Genomic DNA, 14,176 nt, shown 5'->3' with positions numbered 1-14,176 from the left:
CTGTCAAACTGCATATTTATTTGAATATATTTGAGGCTTTTATCTGAGTCTGGGACATGCTAAAATGATTCATAGCATCTTCTATTTTGGGATTAACTTCCAGGATTCTAGACTGCCTTGTCGAGCACTTTCATTGTGACACTAGACTCCAGGAATCATAGACACCGCTCACAGGATTTGCAGGACACGTGGCACACAGATGTGTATGAGAGATTGGAGCCATTCAATTTCTCATCAGTACTTGCGGACTAACTGCTCCTAATGGATCCCCTCTCAAAGGTTCCTCTGTGGGACACTGACAAGGTCAAAGGCTTATAGTTGCATCATCTTGAAAAGTCAGAGGTGGATCCAAATTTCCTAGTTCGCAGTGACATCAGCTGGATGAAAAGAGGAACTGTCAGTTGCTTTTCTAAATTGCTTCCTTAGTTTCATCTAAACATATTGGTCAAGTCAAGCCGAGCATGTGTTACTCCTGCATCCCTCCGGTGCACTTAAAGTGTTATTGTGTATAATGTTTGTAGAAAGTCAGATGATCACACTGCATCAAAAAGACATAGCCCAGCAGTTACAGACAGACACATGCATCAGCGACATCTGAGCTGCTTCACACTGGTCTGTAGCTGTAGAGATGCAGCCTTGCAGGTCGTAGACTGCTAATGTTGCTAAATATGCATTAAAGTGATATTACTGCAATCCACTGGTGGATCAGACTGAACCCTTGCTTGTGTCAAAGTATGAACAACTTGATATCCTGATTGCAGGTTTCCGGTGGCTTTCATGTACATGCTTGTGAAACCTAACCGTACATCATTAGGCTAACATTTGTTTCAGTCCTAAGTTTTCTCTTTTACCCCTCCAAGCATGAGACCTCTAGAGAACATGTACTGCATGCTTTTTCAGTAAATGTTGTTCAGCCTACTAGGGGTTTTGAGTTATAATGTTGGAATGAAAGAAAATCTAAATTTTTTATTTTTACAAATACTATTTTGATGCTATTATTACAAAGAATCCCACGACAACATAACTAGCCTATTAAATAGGCCGTATTTGCTGGGTTGCCAATCACCCTAATAATGAACAGCGTCAGTTACTCCCATCTTAAATTCATTAGGGAAAGTTGGAAAGACTATTCAGGTATTTAGGGAATAACCTACAACATAATATTAAAACATAAAAATGTTTTTTTAAGTGTTGCTCTGAAAGACATAAAGCTGAGCAGTTTGTGTGTGAGTGTATGAACACAATGATTGGTTGCGATGCAATGGGCACCAGCTAAAATCATGCGCAAGGCAACACTACATCCCTACCTCACAGTAATCACTCAAAAGGTTATTCCAAAGGATACATGTTTCCCCTGCTGATGTGTTATGTGAGTTACATCGCTGAAGACAACAATGTTCACTTGTGTTACAAATGATTTTAGTTTCCGCACACAGTGCAACTCTACGGCTACAGTGCCCCCTGCTGCCCGACTGCTGTCATTACATGCCACACATAACAGTTATATAGAACTGTTCATTCATTTTACATTTTTCTTTATTTTTTTCAGTACTCTTACAGGCTTCAGTGTCATTTGGGAAAATATCAAAGCAGATAGACAATTTTAAAAATGCACATTTTATTATTTATGAATTGTGATGTCTATTCTGAGATGTAATTATCTGCACAAGTAACCGTTCACATTAAGATGAGTTTATGAAGAGCGTTTAATGAATTGGGTCCTGAAATAAAATGTCAGCTCATCTCGGCTGTCTTCTATCCTTTTTTCTCAACTGTTCAGCCAAAGATTCCCTTCTTCTTTGCTGTTGACGAGAAACAAACATGTCACTCTTTGCACAGCATACTCATTATCTCGCATTTCTCCAAGCCTGAATTCATGTCCCTGCCCAATTAGTGTTCTTACCTTTCTCAGTAACAGTATACATCGCCTCCATGCCACCTTTAATGTGGTCAATGACGTGACAGTGGAGCAGCCAGGAACCAGGATACTCAGGACGCATCTTTACAGTCTGAACAGGGAGAGGATGGAAACGTCAAGTGAGTCACAAGTTTCATTTTTATTCATGTTTGACAACACTGAACCGACAGAATCCAGTTTTCCTGCAACTGACTGATGCAAAATGTTCTAACATTTTAAGTTCTATATATATATATATATATATATATATATTTGCTGTTAAAGATGGTAGGATTGGCAAAGGAACACTTATATCATATATGCAGCAGCACAATTAAAACAATACTTTTACCTGATTTCCTTTTTTAAAAGTGAGCAAAAAATATTTTAAGTTAATCTGTATTCCTTATTTGGTGTGTCTATATGAATTTTGTAACCTGTTTTAAGAGAAGATAATATTTTAATATATTTTACAATCCAATGGATGATGAACAATAACCTTTTACGACACTGATCCCTTGAAGTTGTGAATATAATAAGACAAATTAAATCAGTTGATGCCACGTCAGGATGTTTTGAGGTTTTACCTGAAAGGTTGCTGGAAACAGCTCATACACATCCGTACGATGAGGACCTCCACCCAGCTGGAGAGAAAGAGCAAAAAATAGTTGGAATTTGTGTGTATTAGTTTGCGTAATGTGTGATTGTGTAGGCATGTCTTGCAAGTTTGTTTGTCTTGTATACCTTATATTCCACACTGTGCCCATGCCAGTGTGCGGTGTGTATGTCCACATCATTGCCCATTCCCATCAGGTACCAGTACACCTTATCACCCACCTCCATGTTTAGACCATTCAGATTTCCATACATATAACCATTGATGGCTGCATATACAGAAAAGCACACAAACAAACATATTGGAAAGACATGAAGAATATTTCGATCGACATCGAAAGTAAAAACAAATACCATCGGTCAAAATGATGCCGTTTATTTTGATAAAGATTATCTTTATCTCACCATGCATCTTGTTGCTCTCTATAAAGGTTTCATCATCCTTCAAGTTTGTGCGAGGGTTCCTGATGTAGGTCCTGATATTTTCATCCAGATACCTGGAATAATAATAATAATAATAATAATATTAATAATAATAATAATAATAATAATAATAATAATAAAAGGATATGAGGTGGGACCCGATAAAATTGCATATAAACTTCACTGTTGAACCATCTACTGATGAAATTCTCTAAACGGAAAATGTTGACATTATTAAAGTGTGTGGATTATCCTGATTATCTGTGAGAGGGTTTACAGAAAGTAAGTATTTCAAATTGACAGTGTTAATTACCATAATTGAAATTCCAATCAATTCCATTGTATGGTGGTGGCGGCATACATTTCAGACAATTTCAAAACCTCAGAATATAAAACCAAAAGAACATTTTTTTAGATACCATGAAGTAAAGGGACAAAATCAGTTTTGCATTTAAATTAGACACCTTAACTACTAAAGGTCTAAACAGTTCATAATTAGTTTTAAGGTTAGACTCCACTTACCAACTTTCATTCTCATCAAAAACCAGGAAAAGCAGCGCGAACTCTTCCACTTGCTTTTTCATACCAAGACTCCTGAAAGAAACACAGTTTATAAAGCTGTAAATTAGCACTCTATAAAATACTTTATAATATTGTTTTGTGATGCAGAACAAAAATTCATTCCTGCCTCATCATACCTTGAAAACACACACGCACACAGTACATGCTGCATGAAATGATGCAGAGACACTCACCTGCCCCAGCTACGGCGACAGATCACCAACGGACCAATCAGACCGCTGTACAGGTCCTGTTAGGCAGGGAGGCGAGGTAAGTGTGTGTGTGTGTGTGTGTGTGTGTGTGTGTGTGTGTGTGTGTGTGTGTGTGTGTGTGTGTGTGTGTGTGTGTGCGTGTGTGTGCGTGTGTGTGCGTGTGTGTGCGTGTGTGTGCGTGTGTGTGCGTGTGTGTGTGGCGTACCTTGGTAACATCAGCAGTGGAGTAGTATGCTGACACAAAGCACTCCTCCTGCTCTGTGGTTGGTCCTGTATTCTTTGTAACGTACCACTGGTAGGAGTAAGTCTCACCTAGGAAAGACATGTTTCTAGGTATTGAATCCTATACTATGTGAAAAAAGTATATTAGAGCTAAGTGAAGGACCTTTGCAGAGTCCTTTTGGTATTCTCAGAAAATTGTAACTTTGTTACACAATAATAATGAAGTAAATCTACAATTAAAATGTTGCATTCTGGGATTAATTCCAATATTTCTTGATGGTCTGCAAGCAGGTAGACACACTACCTGGTTGGGTGAGATGAACTGCCGGGATTTCTGTCTTGACTCCATGGGCGTGGATGGAATAAGGCCTGGACGCCATGTTTTTAAAAACCACCGTCACCTTGTCTCCCACATCAGCGTGAATCATTGGACCTGGAAGACGGGAAAGTGTTGTGATTACAAGACCAATCCAGCTGGAACATAAATCCAAGATGTTTCATACATAGTTTTTGTGGCTTTTATATTACAATCACAGTTTGTGCATTCCTGCTGCCCTGGCTGAGAGCCTACCCATGATGCCGAGGTGTTCTATATCAGCTGCTCTTTCCACTTGCTTGGTGAATTTGTTATTGGTGAACTGGCGGTAGACCACCTTCTTGTAACGGGAGCCGATAAACCCACCCTGCTGGTCCAGGAAGACAGAAGCAGGGCTGCGGAGGGAGAGAGACGGGCTTATTTTGCAGAGGATTAAATGTTGTGTGTGTTTATGGTACAATCACCTCATGCGGATGTGTTTAAGCATTCACTTCCATTTGCATGTAAATGTCTTTGTGCATGAATCTGTGTTTTGCTGTTTGGTTATCAAAAGATACAAAACACTAAAGACAACAAAAAACATTAGGTACAATATTATTTCATCTTGACATAAATAACTGAGCAGAGTTAAATGAAATAGTAAGGAGAGAAGTTTTATAAAAGTGCAAAGTTAGATTTAAAGGATAAGACTGGTGGTATTCTACTGTACATTTTTCTTATTGTTAAAAAATCCCATGAAAACACCAAAACCAACAATGTGTTAGTCCATCTCTCAGCCCCTCTGGTTCCTTCGCAAGACCTTTAATAAACACGTCTCCAATAAATAATCTCATTTTCAAAAGGCTCCATTTTCTAAAACAGCTGGGAATTTTAAGAAAACTTTACTCAAACAGGAGTACACAGAGAACTTGTTGGGCACCATTTTTATACGGATTACTCCATGTCTGGTGCTCAGCTGCATGCCGGTGTGTGGGATTGACTCAAAAATAATGTGTGTTTGTACTGAAGTAACATCTCACCAACAGCAACAATATGGCTCATTGATGGGTTTTTTAATAGTTTTGGGGCAAAACTTGAGGTCTAAGATGCATCAAGCTTAAAAGGCAATACCTCTTAGTCAGATCAATTGCATTGCTGGTTTTGGTCTTTTTCTGACATTTGTGGACAGTAAGAAATATTCAGGGAATCAACATTTATCTTATCCTTCAAGTTTTATACAATGTTTGTATAATAAAATAAACTGCATGCATGTTAAGGTAGTGCATGGTTTCCGCTGTCATCAATCTTTGGAGGCCAATTTTGCCGCCAACTGTCCGCAGAAGTCCAGATATTTGTAAGCAACTGTTTTCATGCTGTACATGTGCAGGGGACGATATTTTTTTCCGACGATGGCGAAGGCATGACCCGCCCTACTCTGCCTCTGATTGGCTTACCCTGATATTACCCTAACCCCAACCAAGCTATCTCCTCATACACAGGCAGAGTAGGTCGGGTCATGACTTTGACATCTTAGGGGAAAAAAGAAAATTGGTGTGTGCAGGTGGTACTGTACTTCTCATGACCGCGGAACATCTCAGCCTCCCAGGTACGGTTTGGAGAGTAGTCCCAGTCCATCTCCATGGCAGCGATGTAGTAGGTTTTTGAGCGCAACATAGTCTCACCCTGACGCTGAAATATGCTGCACTTCGCTACCGTGTAGTTGGCTCTCATCCCACCACGGTAATGGTTCACTGTGGCTGACACCACTTCAAACTGACCTGAAACAAACACAATCATCATATGTACAGAAATACACAATGTACACGTTCGGCTCAATAATTATCCCAGACACCCAATGTTTGAAATCATTCGGTCTCTCACACACACACACACACACACACACACGTTATATTCTCATTCTGTTTGAATTGTGAGATCAAAACAAAGTTGTAACAATGTCACTGAAGGTTCTCACAAGTAAGAAGTACAATCATGTGTGCGTGAGAGAGAGACAGAGAGCGAGAGAGAGAGAGACAGAGAGAGAGAGAGAGAGAGACAGAGAGCGAGAGAGAGAGAGACAGAGAGAGAGAGAGAGACAGAGAGCGAGAGAGAGAGAGACAGAGAGAGAGAGAGAGAGAGAGACAGAGAGCGAGAGAGAGAGAGACAGAGAGAGAGAGAGAGACAGAGAGCGAGAGAGAGAGAGAGACAGAGAGAGACAGAGAGATGTATACCCATGCTGTCTGGCTCCATAGTGACAGTGTGTGAGATGTGAGGGAAGACGCTGATGGTGTCTCGTCTGTTCTGGCGGTAGATGAAGCGGTTTCCCTGGAAGTAAAGGCTGATGATGTCCGTCTCTGAACCCAGTCCTGACACGTGCCATGTTACCGTATCCCCCTTACACATGGTCAGGCCTGGGAGGTTCCTATACACAAAGCCATTGATTGCTAAAAGAGAAAGACACAGAAACAAAACATACAGTGATTAGCTCAAAAATGATAAAATCATGAAGGGAAAAAGCTAAGCTGAGCTGAGCTGCCAGTGATCAGTGTGTGAGTGTGCGTCGCCTACACACCGTGCATCTTGTTGCTTTCGATAAAGCCATCGTCCTCCTTGTTAAAAGGAGGCTCTATGGGAGCAGTGGTTAGGGACATAATGTTCTCATCCAGATACCAGCTCAGGTTCTCGTCAAACACAGTGGCCATGAGGTGGAACTCTTTTTTATAGTTTTTCTACATGAGGAGAAGAGAGAAGGATCAGGAGGAAAGGTGTCTAATTGTGATTTCATCAATACATTTCAGTCATTTCAGTTTTCTGTGTCCCTCTATGGCAGACCTCTATTGAAGCTGTTCTCCAGCCTTCTTGCCACAAGCCAGATATGTATCAGATTTAGGTCCACATATACTGCAAATATCCCCCAAATCATAACTGGAAACACCAGATTTAATGGGATGTGACCTGATCAAACATAAGTTTAGTGATGCCCTCTTCTTACTTGTATTCCTTTTTTCAGTGATCCAGGACGACAGATAAGGAGCGGTCCAACCAGTCCAGAGTGGGTGTCTTTAACAGGGTCCACTCCAGAGTAGTACAGATAGGTCAGACAGTCAGCCTCCCCTTGGACTGGACCAGCACCCAATGGCACCGTCCATTCATAGCTGTGCAACGTTCCAGGTCTGACTAGAGCAGCTGGGGGAGGGGTCACCACTCCTAAATGTATTAAAAGAAAGAGGAATATTATAATGATGTTAATGCATGCTAACTTAGACTGGCACTGTAATATTCCAGCTTTTAGCTCACTTGGTTCCCTCTTCAACTCCCGCAGTTTCTTTGCTGTATGGGACTCTGAGGAGGAGAAGAAGTGTAGGGCAGGAAAGACGGAGACATAAAACAAGATAAGAAAGTGTCTAAAGTATAATCTAGTACATTGATAACAGTGTGAGTGCATGTGCTTGTATTAACCTTCCAGTTCATTGTGATAGAGCGTCCCATCCTGTTCTATACTGTACTGAACACCATGAGGCTGTATACTGTAAGGCCGGCTGGCTTTGTTCTTAAACACCACCTTGATAGTGTCCTTCTCTTCAGCTCGCAGCACAGGACCTGGAGACATGGATGGACACAAATGGACACACAAGCACACATTTAGGACAAAGGACCATTAGATGACACTATGTTGGGAGATATCTCATCATGTTAACAAAATCCTGCCGACATATTTCAAACATTAGTGTTGGAACTGGCAAACTGTTGTTGAAGTGATCTGACGAAGTCTGTCCAAAATATGAACAAAGACCTCCTTCAACAATAACAAAGCTATAGAAGGTCAGAAGAATTTTTTTTTAAAGCTGTTTTTAGTTGTAACCCAAATATCTTTGGTTGTTTGGGACAGTTGGTTGGACTAAACAAGCAATTTGAAAATGTTTGGGAAGTTGTGATGAATAAAAAATGAAAAAGTAATCTGCAGATTAGTCAATGATGAAACAGTCCAATGTTGTATGGAAAGTTTTAACCAGAAAGGGGAGCAAGACATATAATATATTTCGTTACATACCATACTATCGATATATAGCATTTTTCATTGAGTAATAAGCATGTTTGGCTGTACTAATTTGAGTTTATTTGTGCCTCCAGAGCATCGCTGACTCTGGAAAAAAAAGTGCAACCAACCCCTGCCCAGCCTGGATTACCCAGAATTCCAAGGTGTAGCTCCGCTGGGCTGCGTAGCATCTTTGTTGTGAAGGTAATGTCCGTGTATTCCACATAGCGAACCTTCTTATAGCGGCTTCCAATACGGTTTTGACTTCTAGTTACAAACATATCTGCTTCACTACACAAACACACACACACACAAACACACAATACAAATTATTAGCAGGTCTCTTACAGAATCATGAAGATTAGCCTGGACAATTTCTGTGAGAGTGTGTGTGTGTGTGTGTGTGTGTGTGTGTGTGTGTGTGTGTGTGTGTGTGTGTGTGTGTGTGTGTGTGTGTGTGTGTGTGTGTGTGTGTGTGTGTGTGTGTGTAGGTGTGTGTGTGTGTGTGTGTGTGCGTGCGTGCGTGCGTGCGTGTGTGTGTGCAGTAACCAACCCATCAGTAGGCGGCGTAGGAGCGTAGTCCCAGACTTCCTCTTCAGCAGCAATGAAGAACGGTCTGAGCTCACCGTGTGGCCGGGCCTTGTGGACGATGGGGAAACACTTCTTGATCTCAAACAGAGCCTGCATTCCAGCTGGACAAAACCACAAAACAAAAACTCACAAAGAAATACTAAACAAATTTGTTCATTATCCAACTGGGTGACAAAAGGACTTGCTTGAATCAAATTAAGAATTAAGGAAGTCGGCTCACCCATCAAATGGTCATTGACAGTGCACGTCAGCAGCCAGTGTCCAGGGTTGTCAGCTACCATTTCAGCTGTAGTGCTGGAGCCGGGGAAAAGACTGATTATGTCTGTGTGGTGGTTCTGAGTGGTCAGGATCTGGCCATGGAAATGAACTGAATGCATGTCCACCTGTTGCAGATAAAATACATTTAAACTGGGTTAAGACCAGGTGCTTGCTGCTAACACCAAGACATGATGTGGGCTATTGTGAGTCCAGTTTAGCAGCCCTGCAAAAAAGTAACACATGTTCACAAATTTAGTTTTTTCAACAAACTGTCAACAGAGGCCAGATGCAATTGTAAATGTGACGGTTACTGTTCAGACTTTCACCAACAAAATGAGAACTAGAACTGCATGCACTCAGACAATAAATGTGAGTCCTATTACAGGTACTTGGTATTGTTAGTATACGTTAACATATTGTCAATATAGGCCCAGTCAGACAAAGCTTGAGCTTCTTCTAAATGTGCTCAAAAAGACAAATCAGACAATAACTACAAAAGGTTCACTCAGTAGAAAGCAGATCTCGGCAAGACGGGTCTGCTACGACCACTGCTGTATTGTGTGATTGAATGAAAACACCCCAAAATGGTTGAGAGCAGTGAGTGACGAGCCAGCAGGCAGCCAATGGCCGTATAAAATAGTTGTGAAAGTTGTTTGTAGACAGTGTGAGTCATCACAACCACGAGAGGCTCTTGAGCATGCAGCCATGGGCACCCAAAAATATCATTATGTTTGCTGCAGCAGAATGCAAGATTAGCCGAGGGGAGACACAGAGGCGCACACTCACTCACTCACTCACACACTCACTCACTCACTCACTCACTCACAGACTCACTCACTCACTCACACACTCACTCACTCACAGACTCACTCACTCACTCACTCACAGACTCACTCACTCACTCACTCACAGACTCACTCACTCACACACTCACTCACTCACTCACACACTCACAGACTCACTCACTCACTCACACACTCACTCACACACTCACTCACTCACTCACTCACACACTCACTCACTCACTCACTCACTCACACACTCACTCACAGACTCACTCACTCACTCACTCACACACTCACTCACTCACTCACTCACTCACTCACACACTCACTCACTCACTCACTCACACACTCACTCACTCACTCACTCACACACTCACTCACACACTCACTCACTCACTCACTCACTCACACACACACACTCACTCACTCACTCACTCACTCACACACTCACTCACTCACTCACTCACTCACACACTCACTCACTCACACACTCACTCTCTCACACACTCACTCACACACTCACTCTCTCACTCACTCACTCACTCACTTAAGGGTGTACACACATGCGCACACACACGCGACCGATCGCATGATCTTCGTGGAAAATATGAAAATGAAAAATTAAAGGATTAAAGGGCTAGTTGCATATTTTGAACTTTGGTTGGTTATGTGCCTCAATTAAGACTTTTTTTTTAAATATGACACATGCAACTAGAACAATATTCTGATTCGTGGGAGTAATAATAATAATAATAATAATAACAATACCATTAATAATAGTAATAGTACAATAATACTATACAATAATAATACAACTATTAACAACAGTAATAATAATGATGATGATGATGATGATATTAAAAATACAATATTTACCTCATATGCCAGTGGATCTTCTTGCCTTGGCACATGCTCAGTCCAGGCAGGTTACCATACAGAAAACCATTTATACCTGCAATTAAATCAGAGTTAAAGGTATTTGTATGTGTATGCATATGAGTATGCGTATGTGTACCTGGATACTACCACTCACCGTGCATTTTGTTGCTCTCAATGAAATCTTCATCCTCCTTCAGGCCACTGGCAGGATTTGTAATGTGCGTCCTGATGTTGTCGTCCAGGTACCAGCTGAAGTTCTCATCTGACACCATGAAGAGCAGAGCGTAAAGATAGTCTCCTGAGCTGTCTCCATGCAGGTCCAGGGTTCCTACAGAGGAGTGGAGAGAGGACATTTTAGGATAACATGCATTAATGTACTGAAGGGGAAACCTACAGTAAGTAGTGCCCCTACACAACTATTTTCTCAATTAACTTCTTACTATTTTGGATGCTGCTTTTTGGTATTGCCACAGCTGATCTCACAGATTTGACAAGAATCCAGCAATATTTTTGATAGTTTAATTTGTGGTGAAACGATTGGCTCAAAAATTGATAAGTTGATAGTAAGAAGTTAAATGAGGGAAACGTTGTTTGGGCCTTAAAGTAGGTTTCCCCTTCAGAATAAACCACAGAAAGTACAGAAAGTACAACATTTCCCTCTGAAATGGAATGGAGTGGAAGTAGCCGATATAGAAGCAGAAAATTAAAACTAAAGCAGAAGTACCTGAAAATATTACATCAGTTAAATAAATGTACTTAAGTTCCGTCACCAGATAAGTTAAAAAAGGTTCCAGTACCTCTCTTACAGACAATGAGGGGTCCCATCAGTCCTGAGTTGATGTCTTTTGGTGGGTTAACGTGGGAGTGGTAGAATCTGGTCAGGCAGTTGCTGTCCTCTAATGTTGGGCTGTGGCTCTCTGGGAGGTTCCACTCATATGTCACTGTTGTACCAGGAGCCACTGAGTCATCACGCTTCAGCTCTGGACCAGTACCGTCTGGGTAAAGGGCTCCTGAAGATACAAGCACACAGAGTCACACATATATCAGCCTGTTAAGGCTGCCCATCGATTCATTAATGCCTCACCCTTATTGCCCTTGCTGTAGTTCAGTCCATGTGAGTGGATGCTGTAAGGTCTGTTTGCCGTGTTATTCAGGTGGACGGTCACTGTGTCTCCCTCCTCGGCCATCAACAGGGGTCCCAGGTAGCCCAGCCACTCCGCCTTCACCACCTCTGTCCTGTAGGTGGCGTCGCTGTACTGCTTATACACAGCCTTCTTGTAGACGGAGCCAATGCGCTGGGGGCCTTTCTTTAAAAAGACGGAGGCTTCTCTACAGAGACAGAGAACGAGGATTATTATGGGTTGCAGTTAAAATATTACAAAAACCTGTGATTGGCTAAAAATTTTAGGGCCTTTTCACATCAGACATTTTGATTTGTGATTTTAGGGAAAGCAGAGGTGTAACTCATAACATTAACGATGGCTCTGATCTAATCAAGTTTCCCAGTAAGTCGTGACAGTATGACAGTGAGTGAGCATGTACAATATACCCTTTTTACCCACAAACACTGCTCATGATCGGACATGATTTTAACCACAAACGGTCTTATTATTTAGATTATTTCGATAAATGTATTAATTGTGGAACACAATTCATTACTGCGGTTTCTTCTTCTTCTTCTTCTTTTTTTTTAAAGCATGCTGAGCAGAGAGGTTAAAAATTACAAAATAAATAGTTCACATGAAACATAAGTAATTGGTTAAATGGGTAAAAGTAAACATGTAAAATGCATTTTGCACAGAAAGCACATCAAATATAAAGAATCACTCTCCAAAGGAAACTCTGCACTACACGTGGTGACACTGAATTTTTCTTTGATGAAGAGATGGAATAAGTGTTAAAGTAAGGCTATTTGTCATGTCTTTAAAAGTTGCCTTCTTTCGAGATACAAGGTTTTCACACAACAGTGAAGATTGTCGTAATAATATTGCAATACTTGACATTGAAGGTTAAATTGTTGAGCAGTGTGGGTCAAAAAATGACAATGCTCAAACATCCATGCATCTTAATTGAGATCATGGTATGGGGGTGAAGTGGCTATTGGAAAGACAACATAATCTTTCCAACGTAATCAAGACAATGTACTAAGTTTGTACTCACTCATCCTCTTGCAGTGTGCGGTTTTGAATGATGTTCATCCCACTTGGGGCATAGTTCCAAGACACTTCCTCTATCTTGAGGAAGTACTCTCTCCTCATCCCAGACGCACATACTGCTGCACAACACAGCAACAACACTCCCCTTAACCCCAGTCGCTGCATTTTGAAGATATAGCGCTGGCACTACCACTGATAACCTGCCCAAGGAGGACGATGACTCTTTAATTCTGTTGAGCGATCCAGAGGATGATAATGATGAAGACAAGCAGTGCAGACACCTGACAGCTGTAAGTCAGTCTGTCTGAGAGGCTTTAGACCCTCTGTGTGTCTTTATACTACCTAAGCTGACTGGTGGGAACAGCCAAGCAGGGCAGAGGGGTCACTGACCAACAGACAGGGTTTGAGCCAACCCATCACAGAGATAAGGGAGGGCGTTCCCTGACAGACTTTTTGATCAAAAGGTTACATTTGCATAAGAACAGAACATGCTATTCTTTGCAATGTCCACATTTGATGGCACAACCACGAAGAGATCAGATTTAACTTACATTTACATCAGACATTATGCAGAATATCTCATATTTGTCAGAATATAGAAAGCCAGATCTGTACCACAGTCAGTTATATTTTCCGTGCTTGTGGAAATGCAGCCAAAAATCTTGCTTAGTCATGTACACATGACTAAGCAAGATTTTTGCCAGTGATGAAAACACAGACTTTTGATCCAGTCACTACTGCTGTCCAATATTAACTGCAAGGTTGAAAATGATACAGAAAAATCTGATTCCGTTGTTTCGATTTGCGTTTGTCCTAATCCACAAAATCAGTCTAACCAAGCTAAGTAATTGAATTAAAACTAATTTGAAGTACTTTCACCTACCCCTAAAGACAATTAAGGTCAATGAATTCTGCTACCAAAACTGGTTTGTCATTGTTTTAAGGTTTAAAGCGCAGTAGTTTTTTCACAATGTGACATGGACATAAAAAGTAAAAAATACTCTCCCCACAGCCACCGTGTGATAAAGAATTGAAAAATGTCTTGTGATGGACTTGACTGCAGGGTCTGAGGCCACAGTTACTCAGTCTGTGTCCTGACATCGATCAATAACGGGCAACTCTGGAAACTCCAGGACACTTTAAACACACACACACACACACACACACACACACACTGTTAAATGTAAGCTAATATTGCATTTGTGCAAGGCCCCTTCTCCAGATAAGTTAATGGAAACATTTTGTT

The 14,176-nt window shown here is 41.2% G+C and overlaps 1 protein-coding gene across 1 annotated transcript; it reads right to left on the bottom strand.

Annotated features, from left to right (window-relative positions):
- Window positions 1-1,691: 1,691 nt before the first annotated feature.
- On the bottom strand, window positions 1,692-13,095 carry LOC306776493 (ceruloplasmin-like; the record flags this gene model as incomplete). The annotated part of the gene is made up of 24 exons (XM_079267204.1): window positions 1,692-1,802; window positions 1,904-2,009; window positions 2,485-2,541; window positions 2,642-2,781; window positions 2,918-3,009; window positions 3,458-3,529; window positions 3,691-3,746; window positions 3,914-4,020; window positions 4,235-4,363; window positions 4,502-4,641; window positions 5,799-6,003; window positions 6,457-6,669; window positions 6,798-6,954; window positions 7,218-7,432; window positions 7,523-7,567; window positions 7,685-7,825; window positions 8,413-8,552; window positions 8,815-8,953; window positions 9,073-9,260; window positions 10,772-10,847; window positions 10,929-11,102; window positions 11,572-11,784; window positions 11,859-12,103; window positions 12,935-13,095. 24 exons carry the CDS (start codon window positions 13,093-13,095, stop codon window positions 1,777-1,779), a joined length of 3,237 nt encoding a protein of 1,078 aa, XP_079123330.1. The 3' UTR covers window positions 1,692-1,776.
- Between the last annotated feature and the right edge of the window lie 1,081 nt (window positions 13,096-14,176).

The sequence above is a fragment of the Melanostigma gelatinosum genome (assembly GCF_949748355.1).
Source record: "Melanostigma gelatinosum genome assembly, chromosome: 4".
In the NCBI taxonomy this organism is placed as follows: Eukaryota; Metazoa; Chordata; class Actinopteri; order Perciformes; family Zoarcidae; genus Melanostigma; species Melanostigma gelatinosum.
Note: the sequence above shows the minus strand (reverse complement) of the source record. Positions and strands in the feature narration are given on the sequence as shown.